At 43.7% G+C, this 26712-nt stretch overlaps 1 protein-coding gene across 1 annotated transcript; it reads left to right on the top strand.

Annotated features, from left to right (window-relative positions):
- Positions 1–3: 3 nt before the first annotated feature.
- LOC146999870 (ubiquitin-like modifier-activating enzyme 1 Y) lies at positions 4–14360 on the top strand (the record flags this gene model as incomplete). The annotated part of the gene is made up of 13 exons (XM_085834427.1): positions 4–27; positions 2065–2230; positions 2445–2641; positions 4608–4672; positions 4909–5104; positions 5656–5730; positions 5836–6028; positions 7308–7396; positions 12669–12761; positions 12884–13075; positions 13616–13717; positions 13825–13925; positions 14078–14360. Coding segments are annotated over 13 exons (1629 nt in total), but the record flags the coding sequence as incomplete, so codon positions are not given.
- Positions 14361–26712: the final 12352 nt, after the last annotated feature.

The raw sequence follows: 26712 nt of genomic DNA, 5'->3' as shown, positions 1-26712 counted from the left end.
TTTCTCTTCCGTCCCTGGGACATCACAGTGAGTAGGATGGCATGGCTTTCTTTCTCCTATTTGATTCTAACCTAAATGGCTCAGATATTTCTTCCCTCCCCTCCCATCCCCCTCTCCTCCCTTCCTTTTTTTTTTTTTCTCCCCCTTTAGTTCCCTCCTTTTTTCAGGCATTCAGGTGTGAGGTCAATAGATATTTTTCCCTGTCACAGTTTTTTCATTTGCCTGGTTTTCCCTCCCTACCTAAGCTTGGATGCTCAGGCATGGCAGATGTGACATTGTGAGATTGGTAATAGGGCATTCCCTACAGGTCAGTGTTTCCTTGATTGTCTTGTTGATAATTCATCTTTCCTTTACTTCGTTTTTCATCAAGCATCCTAGACTCTAGATTTAGAAAACATAAGGTAACAAAAGAAATGTTCCTGGCTTCCTCTAGTGGGAAGATTGGAGCAAGTGAGAAGCTTCCTGATTGCATTTTGGTGTCCTCCTCATGTAACACTGAGTCTGTAAGACTCAATAAGAAATTAAATGGCATCAAATACTGTTCCTCTCCCAGATTGCTCTGTTAGTGGAAAGGACAAATTCCTTCCATACGTTTAGGAAGCCAGTTCAGGGAAGCTGGGAAGCTGTTTTCCAGATAACTAGAATCTGATGACCAAAAAAAAAAGGAAGAGAGCTGAGAGCCGCACATAGAGTATATGGACTACGACTACGACTACGACTACTACGACTACTACGACTACTATGACTACTACTACTACTACTACTACTACTACTACTACTACTACTACTACTACTACTAGTACAGTAGGATCCCACTCGTTCATACATGTACTTGGCATTGTATATATGCTTGTGTGTGCCTATATACACCTGTACTTGTGTGTACACAGACAGACAGACAGACAGACACATACACTCAGCTGTTTCATGAGAGTATGTAACCTAAAACATATTTATAAAGATGTGAGTATGGTCTGAGTCCTCAGGGGTATTCTGTACTGGAAGTATTTTTGCTGGTAAATGCTTATGCTTATCTCATCTGTTCTTGACATAGTGTGTTAAGTGGACTAACACTTTTAAATAATCTGCTTACGATTCTAACATAGGAAGTTGTGGTGCTTATGACCTACACTCCCAAAAGCTTTGGGAGACTCTTGTTTGACCATGACAGCCTACTGTTGCAGTAAGTGGCATATGGCTAATGTTAGAATCTCAAACGTGTAAGAGAAGTAAAGAGGAACTGAGAAGTAGCAATTGGAAAATGTCAGGAGGGTGCTTGTTTTCAGTGCTTATGAAGAAGGCTTTCTCCTAGGGAAATGGACCTTACCATGGTGAAACAGTAAAGGTGTGTGGGAAGACATTTGACCATGCAAAAGTAGTAGAAGCCTGAGGGAAGATAAGACATTCGGGTGTGTGGTATTTAAAGAACAGAGAGTTCAGGTGGAGGAAGCCACAACCCATGTATTCCAGAAGTGAAAGTAGAACCAGAGGAGTCTCAGTCTGTCTGTGGTTTTATTTGGGTTACTCTGGATGTCATTAATTGAAATTAGAGTAGCTGTTGGGCTATTCTGACCTTATTTCTTATTTTAACTCAAAATATTGTGTGGTGGCAAATTCCATTTATAATCCTGTTTTTTTTTTAAAGATTTATTTATTTTATATATTTGAGTACACTGTCAATGTCTCCAGACACAGCGGAAGAGGGCATTGGATCCCACTATGGATGATTGTGAGCCACCATGTATTTTTTGGAACTTGAACCCCAAGACCTCTGGCAGAACAGTCAGTGCTGTTAACTGCTGAGCCATCCCTCCAGCCCTTCCTTTATAATCCTTAAAGTAAAAGAAGACAGAATTTTATGAATTAGTAGAAATGTAGCTGTCATAAAAGAACATTCTAATGTCCTTTATAATATCTGTTGTGCCCAGCCAGATGGTATTGGCACTGTTTGAGCCTGGTTGGCTTTGAGCCTAACCCTTTATGAGATAAATCTTGGGATATCTCTGTGGACTTTGGTCACCTCGGTGTGTGGGAAACAGCTCTGTTTTTCATATTCCCACCCAGAAATTAAAGTCTGAGACTGCTGCTGCAGCAGTGCGTGACATAAATCCACACATCAGGATATTCAGCCACCAGAATCGAGTAGGCCCGGAGACAGAACACGTTTATGATGATGACTTCTTCCAAAAGCTGGATGGTGTGGCCAATGCCCTAGACAATGTGGATGCTCGTAAGTTTGGAGTTGAGTGAGGAGGGCAAGAGCAGGGTAGAGTGTATGTATGAGGATCTTGTATTCCTGTCTTGCCTTGGTTTTTCGAGACAGGGTTTCTCTCTGTAGCCTCTGCTCTCCTGGAACTCATTCTGTAGAGCAACCTGACCTGTGTTCCTGCCTTATGTAAGCTTGCCTGCTACTCATCTGCCATTTCTTCCCATCTCCCTAAAAGGATTATATGTGGACCGCCGTTGTGTTTACTATCGTAAGCCTCTGCTGGAATCAGGCACGCTGGGCACCAAGGGCAATGTGCAGGTGGTTGTTCCCTTCTTGACAGAATCTTACAGCTCAAGCCAGGACCCACCTGAGAAATCCATCCCCATCTGCACACTGAAGAACTTCCCTAATGCCATAGAGCACACCCTGCAGGTGATCAACCTTGGGAGGAATGGGAGGTGGTAGGTTTAGGTCCTCGAGCCTTTGCCAGTCTCCTGCTACAGATTTCTAGATTCTGAAGTGTTCTGGGTCCGGAACACGTCCCATGTCTTTATACCAATCATATGTATACCAGCCCACGTGTGTTATCTATGTATCATACATGGTTTCTTTGGAGTCATCCACTTCTGATTGACAGCACTCAAAATTGTACAAGTTCAAGCCAGGCAAAATCCCAACACAAAGAAGGGGAATTCCACACAAATTGACAGCTCTAACCAAGCTCAGAAAAGGAATAAACCTCCTCTACAATGGAATGTTAATGGCATATATCAACCACATTCCAGGGTAGGCTCCATGCCTAGAAGAAGGTGGCCAGGTGGACTTCAGGTTTTTTCTTGTGCACTTCTGTTTTGGTATTACTTGTCTTGCTCGTGGGTTTTTATTTCTTTATTTCTTTGGGGTTTTACTTGTTATAGAGTTTTCTTGAGAGATGGCATGTGAGTAAAGTGGCTGGGGAGTTTAGGAGGTTCTGGGAGGGGTTGGCAGAAGGAAAAAAATACAATCCAACTATATTGTATGGAAAACATTTTAAGTACAACAATTAACCTTAACCTTCTAGTTTTGAAAGAGTTAAAGAGAACCTATCAGTTGGACATGTGTCTGAAGAGTGAGAATGACCCATAAACGATGCTTTTTGCTACACAAATCAGCTATTGTTGTCTCTGCTGATTTCCTAATTTACCTGTAATAATGAGTGCATTTTTGGTGTGTTAAAATCTTACCCAAAGTGTTAAGTTAAACAGCTGGTTTTTCAGTGTGACTTCTGTCTGTGTTGTCAAGTACAAAATCTTGTGTGTCCTCTGGCTGAACAAAATGAATGCTCTACTGGACACTAAACCCAGAGCCTAGTTCTGCTTGTGTTCCTCCAGTTCAACGGGGCCCAGGGAGGTTGGGTGGGGGTTGTTTAGTTTCTGTTTGCTCCTCGGCTCATAGTGTCAGTATTTTGAGGCCATGCCAAGCAGGTGGAGATCAGGTAGGAATAGACTAGAGAGTTCCAACCAAATTCCTTTATCCTGTTTCTTGTTCCAGGTTATAAAATGTCTCTGAGTCTGTACAGCAGGCAGAGTAGCACAAAAGGTTTTAGAATGTGTTCGGTAACTTTGTAGGAGGAGACCTGTCTGGTCCTCAGATTCCTCATGTGCAAAATGTGCATTGAAGTAATACCTACCAGGGAGATTTTGTAAAGCACTTAGGCTGGATATGGGCTGTTCATATACTTTGGTAAAATTCTTAGCAGTGGGTTTGTAGTTGGCACCACACTCAGTCTTGCAGTCTGCATGTGCTCACACACTAACTTTGATGAGTGTAAATGCTAGCTAGTTACATCAGAGACTTGAAAACCAGCTGGCTACAGGGGAGTTTTATTCCACTGCAATAGGTCATAAAAGCAGGTAAGTATGTGTGAGAGTTAGAATTTAGAACCTGTATGGTCCAGTGTCTGTGTACATGCCCCAGACCATTTCTGCAGTGACCTCCTAGTTCTCAGAAACCTTGGAGGGGGGGGGGGCAAACAAAACAACAGCAACAAAAACCAGAGAAATTCCTGTTGAGACCTGGGTGCTGTTCTGCTCAGTACTAAGAGTAACTGCCAATAGGTCATTGTTCTTTTAAGTGTGACTTCTTCCCTTCTGTCTCTCTTTCTTATAATCCAAACACATCACACCTGTATTGCCATGAACATTCCAGGTTCTCACACATACGTACTTGGCTGCAAATTATGACCTCTGGTCTGGAACACGTGGGTATCCTCATTGTACAGGTTAATGCAGTCTTCACCCAGAACAGTCTTTACTAACTGGTTGTCTCACATTATAATGTGTACAAGAACTTTTTTTGTTTTGGTTTTGGTTTGTTTGTTTGGCCGTTGCTGACATGCATTTGTTTGCTCTGTCTGTAGTGGGCTCGGGATGAGTTTGAAGGGCTCTTCAAGCAGTCAGCTGAAAACGTTAACCAATACCTCATGTAAGTAACAGACAAACCAACAGCCAACAGAAGCCAATCAACAAAGGCGTCCTTGTCTGCTCTCCTCAAGGCACATCCTTGGTAGATGCTTTGGATAACTAATGGTTGATTGAGCCTTTTGCTGGTGGAGGGTGATGGGAAATGGTCAGGAATGACATTTTCCCTGGAGAAAGAAGGCTTGCCCAGAAACCTTACTTCTAGGCCTCTGAAGTAATCCAGGTCTTTGTATTGGATAGGGACCCCAAGTTCATGGAGCGGACACTGCAGCTAGCCGGCACCCAGCCTTTGGAAGTACTGGAGGCCATACACTGCAGCCTGGTCCTGCAGAGGCCACAGACTTGGGCTGACTGTGTGACTTGGGCCTACCAGCACTGGCACACCCAGTATTCTCACAACATCCAGCAGTTGCTGCACAACTACCCTCCAACTCAGGTATTACATACTCGGTGGATGTATTTGGCTGAGCACATTTCCAGGAAATTGGATGCTTACTATCCTCTCTCTGGACATGGCTTCTTCCAGGCAGTCTAGCTGCCACAGGCACCTCAAGGCAAGGTGTAGGCCAGGACTTGGTGCAAGGATTTGTGTTTTCCTCCTTCTGTCAGCCAGGCAAGGGGCTTAGTTTCCTTCCCAGCTGCACCTGTGGGCTGAGCCACTGCTGAGTTCTCTTTGAGGGCTGTAGTTGTGAGAAGTTTTATAGTTAAGCATGAAGTAGGTTCAAGTCCCAGGTGTGTTGGACACTGGTTCGTGACATGCCTAAGGTCTTGGTAAGCCGTATCTGTGAAGTAGGGGTGGCTTGTGGGCATTTAGAAAGGACTAACTTTCATTTCTTAATATTGCCTCATATAAATTGGTAAGTTGAACTTGCCATGTGTTTGACTCATTGTGAATTTCCCAAGAATGGTGAACCTAGGCTTCTTGGCCTGAGGACTGCCTGAGAGTGCTTCTCCCTCTGTCCTCTTCATACCTTTGCATTCTCCTAGCTTACGAGCTCTGGAGCACTTTTTTGGTCAGGACCAAAACGCTGTCCGCATCCTCTCATCTTTGACATAAACAATGTAAGTGTCCTTGGGATCTCCCAGGTGGGTATGTGGGGAGTGGGTCTCTCCACTCTTAACCTGTGGCTGTTAAGCTGACTTTCCTTTGCCATGGCTTTCTTTCAGCCCCTGCATCTGGATTATGTGATGGCTGCTGCCAACCTGTTTGCTCAGACATACGGACTAGGAGGGTCCCAGGACTGGGCTGTTGTGGCCAACCTCCTGCAGTCTCTGCCGGTCCCCAAGTTTGCTCCCAAGTCTGGCATCAGGATCCATGTTTCTGAGCAGGAGCTGCAGAGTACCAGTGCCACCACTATCGGTGAGAATGCTTCACCATTTGTTCAGGGATCATCTGTTTGTATTCTGTCCCACTCAGCCTTCCCTCTGGTGTTTGCCACTGGCCAGGATTTTCACTGTATTCCTGAGATTTACCTAGTCTGTGCTTAAGGGTTGATGGGTGGAAAAACAAAACCTCTGTATCTCATTTCTCTGCAATATGGACTTAATGGAAATGGTTCATTGCCTTCCTTGTCTGATGACTTTGTCGAATTCTCCTTCTTGTTTCTTCTCAATTTATGTACTTTTCATGCAAAAAGAACCGGACTGCTCCCTGCCCTCTGGGTGTCTTGATACCTTTGCTGTTTTGTCTCCTTGGTAACAGGTCGCCTCTATTCTCCCTCTGTGTTCCTGTCCTCTCTGTATCTGCTTAAAGCACACCTCGATTTTTGCACTCTGTGTCACACACTCTGTTTTCTCTTCTGATCTCCCTGAGGAATCTGTTCTCTTGTAAAAATCTCCCAAGTTGATACAGTTCCTCAGTTTGCCTTTCAGAGAGTAGTTGTCTCCTCATGAGTGAGATTTGACCAACAATCTTCCTTTGAGACTTTCCCCTCCTTCATTCACTGTTTGTTCATAACAGTGTGTCTCTCCCCTCTCCCGACTTGCTTGCCATTTCTTTCCATTAACTAGATTCTATCTTCCTGTGAACTTAATCTAAATCACTTTGCTCAGCTCCATCGTCTTCATCTTACAAAACTAAACTCCTGTGGCCCTTGAACAACTTCTCCCATTCTCTACCACCTCACCATCCTTGAAAACCTTTGTCTACCTTTTTTGTTTGAATCTTTTGACCACTAGCTGTATCATATTAGTGGATCCACAGGGAAGCAAACTCAAAGCAGAGATTTCTTCCTGTGTCCCATTTACTTTATCTACTTTATTTAGTGTAATGGTTGTATATTAATATAGTCCTACAATTTTCTCCCCTTTTTACAGCTTCTGCATTTGTCTCTTAACTTATTGGTGGGTAATTGAGTTGCTTCCATCTTTCATGGTGTGTGAATATGCTGCTTCCTTGTTGTGAGGTTTTCATCTTTGTTACTCAGGACCTCCAGGTCTTCATGTGTTTGTATTCCTCACCCCTACTTCCCTGTGCCCTTTGGGCAGGGAAGTGTTTTCTCTCCTCGACTCCCCTTCCCTTACACCTTCCAGGATGCCTCTCCCTTTCAAATACTTTTACATAAACACCACTTCCCAGTCCAGATTTCACCTTGGGCAGTGCAGTGGGTTCACCAGAGACCATGGTGTCCTTTCTGCAGATGACAGCCACCTGGAGGAACTCAAGACTGCACTTCCTACTCCAGACAAGATGCTTGGATTCAAGATGTACCCCATTGAGTTTGAGAAGGTATTTGGTGTGGGGTAGCTGGGATGGTTAGGAAGGTGGGCGCAGGTGCCTAGCATAGGCTTTTGTCAAGATTGTGGGCCTGCAGTGGTCTCCTTCTGTTTAAAAGAGAACTTTCTTTGATGAAGGGTGAGAGCAACACCTGTGCACCTAAGAGTTGAAACTTAGAATGCAGTTAGGAATTTGGCTGGCTTAATAAAGTGGGATTAAGCAGTTCTTCTCTAAGATTCATTAATTCACTAGTCCTGAGACTTGGCTAGGACCCTAGTACCTACCTTGATTTCCACAAACCACAGGTGGTCAGGACAGTATTGTTCACTATGTTCAGTGGATACATCTACAACACAATTAACTGCTCCTCAGACTTGGGAAGAAAAGGTGGAAAAACGTAAGAGCAAGGGGATTAAAAAAAACTTGGTGATTGTAGATTGTATCTCCTATAAATGACAAGAAACAAGACCTGAACAAAGGCAGCACCAGCAGGAGTTTGTTTGTTTTTCCTATTTAAAACTGTTTTTAAATTTAAGTATACGTTGAGCATATTCTTCTCCTTCCCCAAGTCCTTCTAGATCATCATCCCCTCCCTACCCACCAAACTTTAAGTTCTTTCTCAAAATCAATCAAAAACCTAGTACAACAGGACTTTCTGAAACCAAGAAAAGACCAGACTCTTAATTTTTTGATATTATTTTATTTATTGACATTTCAAATGTTGTCCCCTTCCCAGTTTCCCTCCACAAACCCTCACATCCCATCCCCTCTCTCCTCTGCCTCTATGAGGGTGCTCACCCACTCAACCACTCCTGCCTCACCACCCTAGCATCCCCCATGCTGGGGTATGGAGCCTCCACAGTACCAAGGGCCTTCTGTCCCATTGATGTCAGATAAGGCAGGCTTCTGCTACATACATAGCTGGAGCTGTGAGTCCCTCCATGTGTAATCTTTGGGCAGTGGTTTAGTCCCTGTGTGCTCTAGGGTGGGGGCTTGGGGGGGCAGTTATTAGATATTGTTGTTCTTCCTATGGGGTTACAATACCCTTCAGCTCCTTCAGTCCTTCCCCTAACTCTTCCATTTGGGGTCCCCGTGCTCAGTCTGATGGCTGTCTGCTAGTATTTTCATATCTACTGGTCCAGCTCTGGCAGAGCATCTCAGGGGACAGCTAGACCACGTTTACTGTCAGCAAGCACTTCTTGGCATCAGCAATAGTGTCTGGGTTTGGTGTCTGCAGATGGCATGGATCCCTATGTGGGGCAGTCTCTGGATGGCCTTTCCTTCAGTCTCTGCTCCGCTCTTTATGCATTTCCTTTAGACAGGAACCATTCTTGGATAAATTTTTTTAGATAGTTAGGTGGTACCGTCCCTCAACCGATGCACTGAATATAATCTGTACTGGTTCTGTCACCCCTTTGTTGGGTATTTCCACTAATGTCATCCTTGTTTGGTCCTGGGCACCTAACACTTCCCTGGGAACTGCAAGTCCATCCCCTACTAAGTGCTACACATCTCCCTTGCCTCTCTCCTTTCTGTCTCCTGCCACTCCAGCAGAGCTCCTTTGCTCACACCACACTGGCCACAATAGACATGTGCTCTGCCCATGCTCAAAAGCAGCCCTCCTACTTTATCTAGGGAGCTGGTAATTTGTTGTTTCACCATACTGTGTCAACAGTGTCCTCTCTCTCAACCTCTCTTTCCTGACAGTTTGATTTTTTTTCCTTCTCCAATACTACTGCTGCTGCCCCTGCTGCTGCCGCCTCTACTTCTACTACTACTACTACTACTACTACTACTACTACTACTACTACTACTACTACTACTACTTTACTACTTTCTTTTAAAAAAGATTAATTTATTATTATACGTACACTGTAGCTGTCTTCAGACATGCCAGAAGAGGGCATCAGATCTCAGTTTGGGTGTTTGTGAGCCACCATAGGGTTGCTGGGATTTGAACTCAGGACCTTTGTAAGAGCAGTCAGTGCTTCTACCCTCTGAGCCATCTCACCAGCCCCCTAGATCTTTTCTACAGGCTTTCACTTTTCCTCTGTGGACCAGACTCAGAGTACTCTAATTAATCTGGATGTTAAGAGCTTTAGGGAGGAAGCTACCTCACACAAGGAATGTCACCTTGCCTGAGCTATGTTTTGACTTTTTTGTACAAAAGCCCTAATTGAAGCTTGAGTCCTCTGCCCAGTGACTCTTTGCTGTTGATTAAAAATGTTTTTAAGACAGCATTTATGTTGCCTAGGGTGACTTGAACTTAGGGTCATTCTGTCTCTGTGCCTGTATGCTGGGATTACAAGAATGCTGTACTGTGACTGCTGTGGGCTCATAAGAAGACTGATAGATTTCTTTTAGAGGGAGATTGGGTGAGCAGCACCATCTCTTTTCCCGGTAGGTCTTGATGATCGCATTAGATTGTCCTTGCTGACATTGACATTGCCCAAGCTGGTAGTGCAGCCTGTGGTGCCATGTTACCTGTCAGTGCTGGTCATCATCAGGAGCTTCTTGGAAAAACTCTTATCAAAATAAAACATCACCCCCACAAAAATCTGTCTACTTCATTATGTATTGGCTAAGTCCCTTAAATGTAGATTAGTCCTAGTTCTTCCTCCTAGCCCCATGCTCCCTTAAATGAGACTCAGACAGATGCAAAATATATTTACAGATATTTTGGCTGTATAGCTAGGCTCGTCTCTGACAGGACTTAACTCAATATAACCATTTATTTTAGTCTACATTCTGCCACAGGGCTGGCTTTACCATGTGTTGGCCAGCCCAGGACGAATCTCCTGTGCCTGGCTCTATCCCAGTATTCTTTCTGCCTCCTGCATGTCCCCCTTCTATTCTATCCTTTCCTGTAGAGTCCATAGGATTTTTAATTGACAGGTATATACTGCTTTACTCTCTGAGTTCCTATGAGCTTTGCTCAGGCGACTTACAAGGCCTTGTCCTCCTGGTGTCCTCCATCCCCTCACTCTCTCTGCCTCCTTTTCCAGAAGATGTCCTGAAATGAGAAGGGATGGATTTCAGGGTGGCATCCCATTTAGGGATGGATTTCCAAGGTCTCTCCAACCTTTGCATGATGTCTGGCTGTGGGTCTGTCTCTATATTCCCATCTGCTTCAGGAGGACACTTCTCTGATGGTGGTTGAATAAGACACTGATCCCGAAACATAGAAGAGTATTAATCACCAGGAGTCACTCTGTCATTGTGGTATCATTTTTCTTTCTTCTGTCTTTGCTCAGACTGGTATCATTTGATTTTACATTAGATCCCTGGAATATCGCAGGTTCTTGTTCACCCAAGCAGTATTGGGTATGGATCCACCCCGTGTTGAGAGTCTTAAGTCAGATCAAGTATTGCTTGATTACTCCCACAAGCTTTATACCAGGGTTTTCCTAGTATGTATTGCAGGCAGAACTCTGTTGCAGATAAAAGTTTTGTGGCTGGCTTGGTGTTTATGCTTTTCTGTTGATAGCATGCAGAGCAACTAACTGTACCAAAGACTCAGGAATCCTGTAGGGGTGAAGGTTTTGAGTAGGCATCTCCATGTGCAGTGGGTTGGGTAGGTGTTGTCTTCAGCTCTGGGGTCTTGCTCTCAGTTTGTGGAGAGCAGCCTATAGTCTTTGCAACAGCCTTGGTTATTTGAGGATTCCCATGGGACTCCTTAGGGCTGTGTAACTCAATTAGATGGAACCCATTCCCAGTAAAGGAGGCTTCCTTTGTGACAAGAGCTAGCTAGTGGGGGGACTATATCATTAAAACCCCTGTGCATGTGTTTGGTAAATGTGTGCACACACATGGGTGTGTGTGTGTATAAAAATGTGTCTTATGTGTATGTCTGTGTACATGTGGGTGTACTTGTGTGTATGTGTGTGTGCGTATGGGTGTATTTGTGTGTGTGCATGAGCACACAAGAGAGCTTACATTTTAGGAGGTTTCTACTTTATTAGTTTTCTGAATTCCCCTCACAGCGCCATAATTTTAATGGCCTCACCCCTTATTCTTTCTTCAGTTTGTTTATCACACTTATTCCCTGCACTAGCCTAGCCTAGTGGACCTACATCCCTAGCCCAAGTACGGATGAAGCCTACTTGATCATGGTGGACAAACTGGGGCCCTGATAGGTGTGGGGGACTGGGGTTTCCAGGTAAAATGTGTATCTTAGTATCTGGACCTGAGACACAGGAACTGGAATGGGCTTGGGGTTATGAGAGGGAGGGAAAACAGGATGTTTGACTAGGAGCTGATAAGTCATTGCCATGGTTATGGGGACAGAGACTTAGCAGAGACCACAGCATGCAGGTCTACTAAAGAGCTTCCATGCTTCTGGTTTCCCAGGGAAGGCTTGCTGAAATTAGGGGATAGAACAAAGCAATTAGGAGAGTTAGGAGTGGAACATCTGTGGGATCTTTAGAGATGAAGTGTGGTGGGAATCTGCCAGAGGTAGTCTGGTCTAGAGCTAGGGATGAGGCTTGTGGATTTGATTTGAAGGAGCTGAGGGGAGAGTGTGGGGACTATGGGGGATGGGGAGAGATCTGGTTAAAGTTAGCCTGCCTGTTTTCTGGATCAGCATGGCCTGTAGTTTCCCAGAGAGGGCCTCCTGTAGTTCAGATCTGTGACAAATCAAGGAATGTGTGGAGGGAGACTAGGAGGGAAAGATCTGTGGGGTCCACTAGAGATGACTGGGGAGGCTGCTATAGGTATTCTGCTCCAGAGCTGGAGATTAGACTTGGAGGATCAGAAGGAGAGTGAAGGTCTGCAGTTAGCCTACCTGCTTTGCTGAGTGGTTTGTGAGTTCCCAGGGTCCCAGTAGACACATAATAAGGGGAGGAGTGGGACAGGTATTATTGGAATCCACCCATAGACAGAGAACTACAGGCAACTAAGGAAGTTATTTAGGTAGGAGAAATACTCTTCCCCAGTGTTGAGTCTCCTAATTGTTGTCTCCTAATTGTTGTCATCCCTGAAATCATGGAGTACAAGTAGTGCTCACAGGCTGAGTAGGTTCTATTAAGGTTTTATGTTTAGGTATTAAGCCAGACAAGGCCATGGCTTTTAAAAGGAAAGCAGGGGGATTTGAAGGAGGGAAGGTTAGAATTGTAATAATTATGTTTGACTTAAAACAACAACAACAAAATTGAAAATACCTGCATGCATTTACTTCAAATGGTCATCCGAGTTAACACAGTACATAGTTGGGGGAGACACTGGGATCCTAAGTAGACATTCACTCTCTTAATTCTCCACTCCAAAACAAAAAACAAAAAAAAAGGATGACGACAGCAACTTTCACATGGATTTCATTGTGGCAGCATCCAACCTCCGAGCCGAAAACTATGGCATTTCCCCAGCAGACCGGCACAAGGTAATAGGAGTCTGTGATGTACCACTGACCCTTGCCCAAGCTGATTTTCCTTCATTTGGGCCTTTGTAGAACCCTACTTCCTCCTAAACAGTAATCCCTGGTGGTCACTGTCTGTCTTACAGAGCAAACTGATTGCAGGCAAGATCATCCCAGCCATTGCAACCACCACATCTGTTATAGTTGGCCTTGTGTGTCTGGAGCTGTACAAGGTGGTTCAGGGCCACCAACAACTGGAGTCTTACAAAAACAGTTTTATCAACTTGGCTCTGCCTTTGTTTAGCTTCTCTGCACCTCTGGCTCCAGCGTGTCATCAGGTATGGGACCTCCAAGAATAGGAAATTTTCATGTTACCATTCAGGGATGCTGAGTACATCAATACAGTGTGTTTGTGTGTGCTCTGTGAGTGTCTGTGTGCCCGTGTGTGCCTTTGTGCATGGGTGTGGGGGGTGGGGAGCAGTTTGCTTCTCAGCAGATAAGGTGTTACATCACTAAGATATATTTTGAATACCTGTGTTCATTCATCAAACGCATGGACAACATAATTGTAGTACTGGCTCAGGTATTGCTAGAATGTGAGATTCTGTGTCAACGAAGCAGGAAAGAAAAAAAAAAGCAGGAAGGGTGCTGACATAAACAGTTCATGGAGAGCTAAAAGGGATGTTAAATGAGGGAAAGGGAAACCAGGGACTTAGCAGTGTGTACGTATCCTTTTCTTTACAAAGACTCAAGCTGCCTAATCATGGTTAGGTAATGCCACAAGTGTGTTTTTGATTATTGAGCTGTGGTTAATGCACTTGTAATATGTTAAGAACATTTGGGGTAGTCCCCTCTTAGCACTTACCTTTGTCCCCTAGTACTATGATCAAGAGTGGACATTGTGGGATCGCTTTGATGTGCAGGGACTGCAACCTAGCGGTGAGGAGATGACCCTGCAGCAGTTTCTAGACTACTTTAAGGTAGGGCTCCTTCCTGTGTGAACTCCCCCTTTTTGGGGTCTGCCCACTTGGTTTAGCAGCACTATCCATCTCACAGTCACCACTCCTATCTCTTCTAACCTCTGCAGACAGAGCACAAGCTGGAAGTCATCATGGTGTCCCAGGGTGTGTCCATGCTCTATTCTGTCTTTATGCCAGCCAGCAAGCTCAAGGAACGGTTGGATCAGCCGTGAGTTAGCCTCTGGGCTGATGGGAGTGTAAGCCTTGGATGGGATTCTCAACAACCCAGTGTGGTTCCCCATTCTTTTTCTACAATCTGCTGCCACATTTCCTTCAATGTTTGGTTGCTTCCTTCTTAAGTCTCCTGCTCTTTGATTTCAGGATGACAGAGATCGTGAGCTGTGTGTCAAAGCAAAAACTGGGACATCATGTGAAGTCCCTTGTGTTTGAGCTGTGCTGCAACAGTGACAGTGGAGACGACATAGAGGTTCCTTATGTACGATACATCATCCGCTGATCTCTTACTGACTCAGTTCTTTCAGATCTCTCAGTCTATATCAGAACCTTTCTGGTTATGATGAAATGTCAATTTAAACCTCCTTGTTCCTAAGAACTTTTCTTAGTGCTGTTTTTACATTGTTAAGAACTGAAATTCATAATAATAAATTTTCAGCCTGTAAGTAGTAGAGTGTCTTCCTCTCCTCTGAAGGGTGGGTGTGCTGCTGTCCCTAGGAAGAAGTGGACTCCTTATCCTAAACTGCAATTCTTAAAAGGTGACAAGAGTCCAGCTGCACAGAAGCAGCATGGACATTATCCTGTATTCAGATACAATAGTGAAGATTAAACTTCAGCTGTTCTCATTGCTCTTGCCATTTCTGCTTAGGGAGAAATGGTGTGATCCCTGTGGCAGTAAGGCCATCATGAGGAGGTCAGCCCTTACCTAATGTTAATACCCTTTCTTTTCTCTTGCCACATGTCAGTCCTAGTGATGTTCAGCTGAAGCAGAGGCTCCAGTCCTGGCTGGTCTGGGTTAGGATCCTGTGTCTTACTTTATCTTGTCTCCTGATTTGTCTTTTTTTTTCTGCCACTTGCTCATCTGAGATAAGGGGATAAAAGGTTGTTACTAGAAAAAGGGGCCCTAAAATTGGTTGCTACTTAACACCACTTTAGTGTATTATCATTATTATTATTATTATTATTACTAAATATGTTGATTTAGCCTAGGCTTTCATGTAATCGGCCTCCTTTACTTTGGACAGCTCTTTAAATGTAAGGTCATTAGGCCAGCTGTGCTGTCTGTTGTCAACTGGCTTCCCACCTTTACATGTGCCTTGTTTTTCTGCTTGACTCAGAACTGTATGTTTCTTATTCTCCTAATGACTTTGGGGTTATTGAGTTGAAGTGTCTAAAGTTTCCTAGTTGGACACTTTTGCAAAAGGAGTTCACTCCTGAGACGTTGTGATTTCAGGTACCTTGCTTCCTCATTCCTTTATTTTGTGCAGTTCTGCCCTCCTGTTCATGAATGGTTGATGTTCCTACTTGCCTTGGAAGGTGTTACATAGAGTTACATTGATTTAAAAAGACAGCTCTGCTCAGTGCAGTTATGTGGCTGGCTGTTACTTTGTCTTGTGGTGGATGTAAAACTGGTGGAATGTGTGGCAGGCTATTAAGAGCATGGTCTTAGAGATCTAAAGTAATTCTGAAGAAAATGGTTGTGCAAAATTGTTACTTTCTCTGGCAGCTTTCAATACTCTTTTCATCCAGTAGTCTCTGTTGTTTTAAGGTTTTCTTTTATCTTAAAATCTTTGGCTCATAAAATCTTCCCATATGACACATTTTGATCATGTTTTCCCTTCCCTCAAACTCCCCCTCCTCTCATAGCTTTTAAAACAGTTACTGCTTCTGTGAGATAATAATATCATAGTATTTCTGTAACCCTTTGCCTTTTTCCCTCTAACCCCTCTGATACACTCCTCCTTGCTCTTTGAAATTCATGGCCGTTCTTTCAATAGTCCCTTTTATGTACACACTCGCATATATACATAGCTATTTATGAATACATGAATACTAACAGCTCCCTTTATCCAGTGTAACTTGTGTGTATGTCCTCAGGACTGCATATTAAGGATTGGATAAACAATTGGTGTGCTTCTCCCTGGGGAGGCCTATTCTCCCATTCTCAGCATTCCTCAGTTGCCTGTAGTTCTTTTCTCCTTGTTCAGCTCATGTTTAGGTGCTCAACATGGTGAGTTTGTAACATTGCATGAGACACAGTCTCACAGCATGTGAGACTCCCTGATCCTCTCTGGCTCTTAAACTATTCCTTTCCCCTCGTTCTGTGTTGATTTTTTGAGCTTAGATACAGAAATTGTATTTCAAAATGTACCTGATGGCACAGGGGCCCACAGCTCTCTGCATTTTGATTGGATAAAGGTTTTTTGCAAAGGTCTCTATCCATTTGCAGAGAAGTTTCTTTGATGGAGGGTGAGCACTAAACACATCTATGGGTGTAGGTACAAAATACTGGGAGTGTAGTCAGGGATTATACTGTTCTAGTAAACTGATGTTTGTAGCTTAATCTCCAAGATCCATGACTTCATTAGCCTTGAGTAGGTCGTTGGGTTTCCAGTATCAACCGCTGTTTTAGATATAGTGTGACCAGAAAAGACCTTTTTGGGTCATATGTATATGCATTACGGGGTGGGGGGAACAACAGGGGACTTTTGGCATTTGAAATGTAAATGCCGAAAATATCCAATAAAAAAAGAAAATTCAATTGAAATGAATATGTTTATTCATTTATTTTTGGTCTCCTTTGCTTTTAGCTCCTTGTTCTATATGTGGATTTTTTTTTTAAAGTTCATGTTTACTTCTTATATGTATGCTGTGTGTACATGAACGACCCAATACCACTCACTCTTTGTTTCTACAACTTCCAGACTTCCCCCTCATTCTCCCATACATGGTTTCATCTTCTTTATGAAATTGTTTGATTCATTTACATTCCAAATGTTGTCTCCCTTCTGGTCCCACCTCCAGAGTTCTTAACCTCATGCCCCTCCCCTTTGCTACTGAGAAGGTGCTCTGGAACTACCCACCAGAGCCTCACCACCAGCAGCCTCCCCCTTCCCTGGGGCATCAAGTTTCTATAGGATTATATATACCCGTTCCCACTGATTCCAAGAAAGGCAGTCCTCTGCTACAACATCTGTTAGGAGCCATGGACCAGCCTGTGTATGCTCTTTGGTTGGTGGCTAAGTCTCTGGGAGCTCTGAGGGCTCCAGGTTAGTTGATACCATTGGTCTTCCCATGGGATTACAATCTGCTTCAATTCCATTTACTCCTTCCCTGAACTCTTCCACACTGTAAGTATCTGCATCTGTTACAGTTAGCAGCTGAGAGCCTCTGAAGAAGACACCACCTCTACTAGGCTCCTGTCTGCAAACAGAGCACAGCATCAGTAATAGTGTCAGGGTGTCGTACCTGCTCATGGGATGGATCCCAAATTGGGCCCAGTCACTGAATGTCCTATCCTTCAGTCTTTCCTCCACCTTTGTCCCTGCATTTCCTTTAGACAGGTTCAATTCTGGGTCAAAAATTTTGAACATCGATAGGTGGCCCCGTGCCTCAACTGGGGGACATTCTATTAGCTGGATGTGGTCTCTTCAGTTCCGTCTTCCTACTGTGAGGCATTTTGAGTATTGCCATAACCATTGAGTCCTGGAGCCTCTCACTCACCTCTCTGGGACATTCTAGAGGTTCCTCCTGCCCCCACCGCACACTGCTCCATATTTCCATTTACTCTCCTGGCCCACTGGGCTTCTCTTTTGTCTCCTGTCATGCCTCAGTCTGCTTTCACCTCCCCCCAACCCCACACCCCGAGCCCCCACTTTTCCTGCCTCTACCCTCTCCCACCCAGTTCCCTCCCTTCCTCTGCCTCTGGTGATTATTTTGATCCCTTGTCCAAGTGTGTTTGAAATATCCACAAATGGGCCTCATTCTTGTTAATTAAACTTCCTCCAGTCTGTGAGGTGTATCATGGGAATTCTGAATTTGTGGCCAATACCCACTTACCAGTAAGTAGATACCATGCATGTCTTTTGGTTCTGGGTTACCTCAATCAGGATGAGATTTTCTAATTCCACGCATTTTCCTGCAACATTCATAATACCCTCGTTTTTAATAGCCGAGTAGTATTCCATGTGGTGCAAATGAACCACATTTTCTGCATCAGTTCTTTGGCTGAGGTACAACTGGGTTGTTTCCAGCTTCTCGTTATTACAAATAAGGCTGCTATGAACATAGTGGAGCATCTTTTGGGTATATGCCAGGGGTGGTATAGCTGGGTCTTGAGGTATATCTATTTCCAATTTTCTGAGGATCTGTCAGATTGATTTTACAGAGTGGTTGTACCAGCATGCAATCCCACCAGCAATGGAGGAGTGTTCCTCTTTCTCCACATCCTAGCTAGCTTCTGCTGCCACCTGAGTTTTTGATCATCGCCATTCTGAGTGGTGTGAGGTAGACTCTCAGGGTAGGTTTGATTTGCATTTCCCTGATGGCTAAGGATGTTGAGCATTGCTTTAAGTGCTTCTTGGCCATTCAGATTCCTCTGTTGGGAATTTTCTTACATGGATTCTCAGATGCCGTTCAGATCGTGATCATGTCCCAAAGTGGTAGGAATGCTTGTTTATTTTTTCTGTCTGAGTGTCCTCAGCCCATCTTCAGGCTTTGACAGTTCTTTTCTTTCTGGATGATTTAGTTTAGTGATGATGCTTTTCCCTATGTGTTTGATTTCTTGACTTTTCCTGTTGGGAGGTTTCCATTTTCCTCCCCAGGGGCTTAATGTTTCTTGGAAGATTTTCTTAACTGTTTCATCTTCCATCTAGATTTCTTTTCTTTCTTTTTTTTTCTGACTTGTTTACTACATTGTTCTATTTTGTTGAATCCTCTTGTGGTTCTTGATAATTTTAGAAACTGACTTGATTTCTTTGTCTCTTCAACCATTTCATTGTGACTAATTTGACTGATGAACTCTTACAGTCATCTTGTACAGTAGACTCAAAATGAAACTAATTTTCCCATTTTCAGCATGTTGTGAAGAGGAAAGCACAATAATTGGGACAATGCTAGGGAGATGTTGAGTTTGCAGAATGCTTGCTACACCAAGTGAAGACAGGTTCAGATCCCCAGCACCCACATAAATGCCAGCCTTCTAATTCCAGCATCTGAATGTTGCATATTAATTAGGGTAGCTTTTTCATATGCTTCATCTCTCATGAAATATTTAGGGCATACTGTGACAGGATACCTGGCTGTGGTCCCTGCTATTATTGTGTTCTGACCCTGGGATTGAAGAATGTGGGTTTAGGGTGATTACAGATCTTGCTGCTGATTTCTAGGTTGTCTTTGTTGGGCAGCTGTTTTGTTTCGAGGTCTGTTTCCTCTCTGGAATGTAGACAGTGTGAAGGTTGTTTCTTTCCTGGCAGGAAATGTATGCGGATCTGAGGATTGTGGCCTTGGAAGTACCAAGTAAATTGGGTTTCTGGTTACTAGGACAGTACATTTATGAAATGCTGATAGGCTAGGGACACTTCCCTCACCCGAGTAACAACTCCTGCCTACCAAGGGCTATCACTGAATGTATTGTCGGTCCTAGTTTCTGTGTTTTCCTCTGGCCACACCTTGCCAGTCCTCCAGGGCCAAAAACCTGTGTTTTCCCTTCTCCCACTAGAGGGTACCTCAGGACTCCCCTACTGCTTGCAGATACCTAAGGTGATACGAATCTCCCAGAGCTTGGCCATGGCTGCTTCTTGCTTGCTGCCTGTTCCATGGACAGCCTCTGTTTTCTATAATTCTGCTCACAGGACCACCCCAAAAGAATATGCCATGGCTTAAGAGAATCAGCTCCTTGGGAGTTTTAGTCCTCCCCAGTTCTCTAATACTTTCCAATACTGTGTGTCTTTCTCAGGGATAGGAGGGAATAGGCTCTTTCCACCTCTCACCAGGCTAAGACAAAGACACCATTTCCACAATTGGTATCCTGCCAATTGTGTACCTTAAGCTGCAGGCCTGCTCCACCCTTACTTCCCTCATCTGGGTAACAGCTCATGTCTACCAAATGCTAAGGGAGTAGAGTCAGCGAATGACATTCCAGTCCCAGGTCTGTATCTTTTCTCCAGCCACACCTTGCTAGTACCCAGATCCAAGCATCTGGCTTATTAGACCCAGGTTCTTGGGAACTTTTGGTCCTCTAGCATTCTCAACTACTTTACAATAGTATGTTTCTATGTCATGGATGGGAGAACGGGTCCTTTACATTTACCAAGACCAACTTATTTACTGTATTGCCAGTGTCAAAACATTATGACGGACAAGGAAATTGACAGAACCCATCAGCACCCACACTAAAACCTTGAACCTTCAGGTAAAGGGCCCTATTCTGAGGGTCTTGTTTCCCTGAGCAGTTCAGCTGGCCACTGGCAGGTCTGCCTCAAGGACATTCAGAGCAAAGTGCACAGACACAGGCAACACAACACAACACACAAAGAATCCTGTACCAGGTGTACTCCTGTCTCAAACATTCTCTCCTGCACATGGAACAGAGAAGACCAGGCCAAGGGAACTGATTCAGCCTTCCCAGGGAAATCCACAAACACATTATGAAAAATAAAACCAGTAGCCACCATCCCTGTCTCCTCCTCACTCTTAGGGCTGATTTCATAGGCTGTCCAAAAGACAGTGAAAAACACACTTTTCTGGGGGATATAGGGACACTGTGTCTTTGTAAGATGAAATTTGACTATTTTTTTAAGTTGTTTCTTTAATTATTGGGTATTTATTTCATTTACATTTCCAATGCTATCCCAAAAGTCCGACACACACTCCCACACCCATTCCCCCACCCCACCCCCGACTCCCACCTCTTAGCCCTGGCGTTCCCCTGTACTGAGGCATACAAAGTTTGTGTGACCAATGGGCCTCTCTCTCCACTGATGGCCGACCAGGCCATCTTCTGATATATTTGCAGCTAGAGACAGAGATCTGGGGGCGTGGGGGGGGGGTGGGGTTTACTGGTTAGTTCATATTGTTGTTCCACCTATAGGGTTGCAGATCCCCCTAGCTCCCTGGGTACTTCCTCCAGCTCCTCCATCGGGGGGGGGGCCCTGTGATCCATCCAATAGCTGACTGTGAGCATCCACTTCTGTGTTTGCTAGGCCCCAGCATAGTCTTACATGAGATAGCTATATCAGGGTCCTTTCAGCAAAATCTTGCTAGTGTATGCTAATGGTGTCAGCGTTTGGAGGCTAATTATGGGATGGATCTCTGGGTATGGCAGTCTCTAGATAGTCCATCTTTTCTTCTCAGCTCCAAACTCTTGTCTCTGTAGCTCCTTCCATGGGTGTTTTGTTCCCAATTCTAAGAAGGGGCAAATTGTGCACACTTTGGTCTTCCTTCTTCTTGAGTTTCATGCGTTTAGCAAATTCTATCTTATATCTTGGGTATCCTAAGTTTCTGGGCTAATATCCACTTATCAGTGAGTATATATTGTGTGAGTTCCTTTGTGATTGTGTTACCTCACTCAGGATGATGTCCTCCAGGTCCATTCATTTGCTTAGGAATTTCATAAATTCATTCCTTTTAATAGCTGAGTAGTACTCCATTGTATAAATGTACCACATTTTCTGTATCCATTCCTCTGTTGAGGGGCATCTGGGTTCTTTCCAGCTTCTGGCTATTATAAATAAAGCTGCTATGAACATAGTGGAGCATGTGTCCTTCTTACAGGTTGGGACATCTTCTGGATTATATGCCCAGGAGAGGTATGGCGGGATCCTCAGGTAGTACTATGTCCAGTTTTCTGAGGAACCGCCAGACTGATTTCCAGAGTGGTTGTACAAGCTTGCAATCCCACCAACAATGGAGGAGTGTTCCTCTTTCTCAATATCCTTGCCAGCATCTGCTGTCACCTGAATTTTTCATCTTAGCCATTCTGACTGGTGTGAGGTGGAATCTCAGGGATGTTTTGATTTGCATTTCCCTGATGATTAAGGATGTTGAATATTTTTTCTGGTGCTTCTCTGCCATCAGGTGAGAATTCTTTGTTCAGCTCTGAGCCCCATTTTTTTTTTTTTTTTTTACTTCATTGGAGCTGTTTATCAGGCTTAGGAGTTCTCTGGTGGAATATTTAGGGTCACTTATATACACTATCATATCATCTGCAAAAAGTGATATTTTGACTTCTTCCTTTCCAATTTGTATCCCCTTGATCTCCTTTTGTTGTCGAATTGCTCTGGCTAGGACTTCAAGTACAATGTTGAATAGGTATGGAGAGAGTGGACAGCCTTGTCTAGTCCCTGATTTTAGTGGGATTGCTTCCAGCTTCTCACCATTTACTTTGATGTTGGCTCCTGGTTTGCTGTAGATTGCTTTTATTATGTTTAGGTATGGGCCTTTGGTGTTGGATTTTGTCAAATACTTTCTCAGCATCTAAGGAGATGATCATGTGGTTTTTGTCTTTGAGTTTGTTTATATACTGGATTACATTGATGGATTTCCGTATATTGAACCATCCCTGCATCCCTGGGATGAAACCTACTCGGTCAGAATGGATGATTGTTTTGATGTGTTCTTGGATTCTTGGATTCGGTTAGCAAGAACTTTATTGAGGATTTTTGCATCGATATTCATAAGGGAAATTGGTCTGAAGTTCTCTATCTTTCTTGGGTCTTTTTGTGGTTTAGATATCAGAGTAATTGTTAGCCACTCTTTCTTACTCAAAAGCAGCAATGTATGTTTACATAGGATCAGTTGATTTATCTTAAAAAGTAACCATATAAGAATCTGAAAAGAATCACAAATTCATATAAAAGCAGCCCTATTTACAGTAAATTCTCAGAATACACATCTACTCACCAGCAACTTTTATTAAATCATATCAGGAAGCTGAGGGCAGAAATAGGTTTAAGAAATCACCCCTCACCAGTCCAGCCTCAGTGAGAGTCACATCAGGCAGTGCTGCCATTTTTCTTGTTCCCTGACCTCAAAAAGTCATTGGTTTAACTGTTAAGAGTGTGCCTTTCTACATCAGAATCAGTTGTAAAACATCTCAACCTAGCTTCACTAACAATTTTATTTTTCCTAATTTTTGTAAGGGTGATGATGATCATTGGTGACAATCTACATCTGTAAATTCTCTCCTAGGAAGTGATTGAATGATTAATCTGTTTCAGCAGCAATGCTTGAAAGATATCAAACAGGATTGTTATGAGTGCCAGTGACACTCCACTCCAGTGAGGGGCTGGAAACCCCCTTAGGGTTTTCATACAATTCTTAGATTAAGAGGGGTGTGAAGGCAACAGGCAGAGCAAAACTCCACCATAGAATGAATGAAGTCCTCAGAACATTTAGTCCTTGAGGTCATGCATCCCAGTGACATGCCCAACATGACTGAGCTAACCAGTAGGCTGTATTCCCCAAGCTCTAAAGGTGTTCACTGTTCCTCCTGCATGGGCCTCAGCAAAACTCCAAGAAAAGCACTTTACAGACTGTGTGCTATCTCTTGTGATCCTCGTAGAAACTGTGAGATGTCTTTTAGGACCACACAAGTAGACTAGTTAAAGCTACTACAGACATAAAGATACAGCAAGTTGGATCCAAGATCTAAAGATAGAACTATTACAAGATCAAATGTGTTTCTAAAACTCATTTGCTTTGGAAAGGATCAGATTTAATTTAAGAAATATACATCACTTGTTTCCAGACTTACTATATCTTTAGTACCTAACAAGCTTGCCTCAGATGATCTGGCAGTACAAACAGCATCCTTCAAGAAAGTATAGGAAGCTCCCAGATTGCTGAATCTGTGACATATTCCACAAGTTGCCTTTCTATATCTATCCACACCATCCATGTGGGTTGCCAACAGATTCTTGAGTTTACTGAATTCTAAGATGTCCTGCTATGAGGCGCAACAGTCATATGGGAGGGGGGGTCCTGTTACCTGGGTAACTGTAGAGAACTATGGAGTTGGTCTGGCCTAGCTGCCTTGAGAGGTATATGTTAAAGGTTTTTTCAGGTTAAAACAGGCAGTGTTGAAGAAGTGACATTTGTTTGTAGAATGTGATGATGTCCCAGGGAATGGTGCTAATAGGAGGTGCTATTATAGCCTAGTTGGAGTAGGTGTAGCCTTGCTGAAGGAAATGTGTCACTGTATGGGTGGGCTTTGAGACCCTCCTCCTAGTTGTCTGGAAGACAATAGTCCTCTAGCTTCCTTTGGATCAAGATGTAGAACTCTGTGTTCCTTCTCAAGCATCTAAAACACTGACATGCTTCCTACCTTGATGATGCTCTGAACCTCTGAACCTGTAAGCCAGTGGCAACTAAATGCTTTACTTTATAAGTGTTACCTTGGTCCTGGTGTCTGTTTACAGCAATGGAAAACCTAAGGCAGAGAAGTTCTATAAACTTTGTTGCTGGAGGAAGGAGGTAAGAGGAATGTCATCAGTTGATAAAATTCCTGGAATTTATTAGAGAACTTCAGTCTCCTTTCCCTGAAAAGAAGTTGCTCCTTGTTGGAAAAACAAACAACAAACAACAACAACAACAACAAAAATTCAGAGAATATTTGATGCAAAGTGGCTAGAGGAAATGCCTAGTGATGCTTTTCAGTTTTGCAAAGAAATAAAACAATAATAGAAATGACAGAGTTAAAAATAAAAATGAGCCAAGCAGTAGTGGCACATGCCTTTAATCCCAGCACTCAGGAGGCAGAGGCAGGAGGATTTCTGAGTTTGAGGCCAACCTGGTGTTCAGAGTGAGTTCCAAGACATCCAGGGCTATACGGAGAGACCCTGTCTCAAACCACCACCACCCCAAAATAAAAAAGTAAAAACAAATAAAAATATAAATAAGATCAGGAAAAAGCAAGACTAACACTGGCAATAAATTCCAAATTAGGACCTAAAGATACAGTATTTAGTGCCTCTCTGTGACAGGTGGAGGGTTTTTCATTTTTTGGTTTTTTTCCTTCCCTTCATGATATCACTCCCTTACCTCCAGCTCCAATTTCTCTGCTCCTAAAACTTGTGAATCATGTCCAGTTCCTCATAGCATGGACACTTTTTTCATTGCTTTGCTTCTTTCTGACATTGAGGAGGAGGTTTTACAATCTCCAAGAGAGAATTAACTCCTTTAATTTCAGGGTACAATTCTTCCAGCCCAGAGATTTTGCATCAAGCCTGAGACATGGTAAAACATATGAAAGGATTTTCTCTTTTACCAGTGAGTAAAACAACTACCTGATCCTAAGAATCTAGATCAAAAAGTTAAAAAGTATATACCCATTTCATATAAGCCTTTTAAGAATTTTAAGCAAGCTTGTGGCCTCAACAGATTCAGGTAGAGGTTATCTACCTGGAATTCCTCTCATGTGCTTTAAATCGGGCCCCTGAACTCACTTTGGGTTCTCCATCTTGAAATGAGGGAACCCCAAGCATGCTGGACTTCTGCAGAATAAAAGGGTATTTGTATTTCCATTCTATTTGAGTCCTGGATACCATTCTTCAACAAATCACGAATCTCTGTATTTACAAGGTCTCACCCAGGATGTTCTAGAGAGCCCCCACTCCCCGTCAACTCCCCCCCCCCATACAAACCCAAAGAGTAAAGTGTTTTTCTGATCAGTAATTCTGGGCACCCAGTTGTCTTTTGTCTTGTCCATCTCTGTGTTTGTGCTTCGGGTTTAATCTTTCTGTTTGAGGCCTAGAGGGACAAAGTGGATGCATATTTGGTCAACTGGCCTGAGGCAATTGAGGACATTCCCAAACCCCTATTCTCGAACCCCTACTAGAAGCAGGAGAACTTTCTAGTTCTCATCTGAATTCTGAACTAGCTGTGTGTCTATAGGCCTCTCATGCACAGGGAGAAAGATCATCTTAGACAGCCTTTTGGTTTTGGTTTCCCAGGAATACCCTCCTGTTTCTGTCTATGTTGTGTTATGTTTGTGCTTTTTGTCCTCTTGTACAATTTTTTTCTTTGATTCCTAGAATGGGACAGGTACAGTGCATCCCACTGGGCTTGTCCCTAACCATTCTAAGGACTTTCAGTGAGTTGCAAAAGACTTGGGTCTGGTTGTTTGTCCTGCAAACTAACCACCATTGTAGGAATAAATGGCCCACCTTTGATCTGAGGAGACTTCCTCCCTCTACTGCTATCATTTACAGGGTGAAGGTTTACTTTCTGAGACTTGGGGACCAAGTGCCATGCATCACCTTGTGGCGATACCTGGTTGAGAAGCCCCCTGTTTGGATGAGACACTTTTGTTATGGGCCTTGCTCCCCCTTTCTACTCCCTAGGAGGATCTCTGTCCTGCTCTTTATGTTCCTACCCCTGTCCAGCCAGCAAGGCAGAAGAAGGAGCAGCCCCTGACTCCCCTCAGAGTCTACCTCACACTACCCAAAGGGCCAAGTATACTAGAGCCTTACCTCTCTGGGCTACAGGACACCAAATGCTCAGGGGGGACACTTCATGGCATATGTGCCATTTACCAGTGATGATATTAATAACTGGAAGCTGCATAATCTCCCTCCTCCATACCCCCTCCCCAATTTCAGAAAGACCATTAGCTCTCACAGGTCGTCTAGATGTAATCATGCTGACTCACCTGGCATGACTGACAGCAATTGCTCCAGGTCCTCTTTGTGACAGAGGAGAGAGATAGTTGTGAGACCCATCAGGGAACTGGTTCCAGTAGCAAATGGCCCGCCCACTCAAGTTCAGGTTGATATAGATGCAGCCTTTCCTTGGACAGGGATTTTAACACAACTGTTAAAGGTAAGGAGAGGTGCTGGGTCTACCAAAAGATAATGATGGGGGCGGGGTGGGGCTCTGAGAGGCCACCAGATGGCTCACAATCTTACCTAAGGTGAGCCAGGTGATGCAGGGGAAGAGTGAGAGTCCCAGGGAAGACATAGAAAGACTTTTTGAAACCTACACAGCCTACACTGCTTTTGACC

This window comes from Mus caroli, unplaced genomic scaffold (genome assembly GCF_978045245.1).
Source record: "Mus caroli unplaced genomic scaffold, Mus_caroli_1 scaffold_34, whole genome shotgun sequence".
In the NCBI taxonomy this organism is placed as follows: Eukaryota; Metazoa; Chordata; class Mammalia; order Rodentia; family Muridae; genus Mus; species Mus caroli.
Note: the sequence above shows the minus strand (reverse complement) of the source record. Positions and strands in the feature narration are given on the sequence as shown.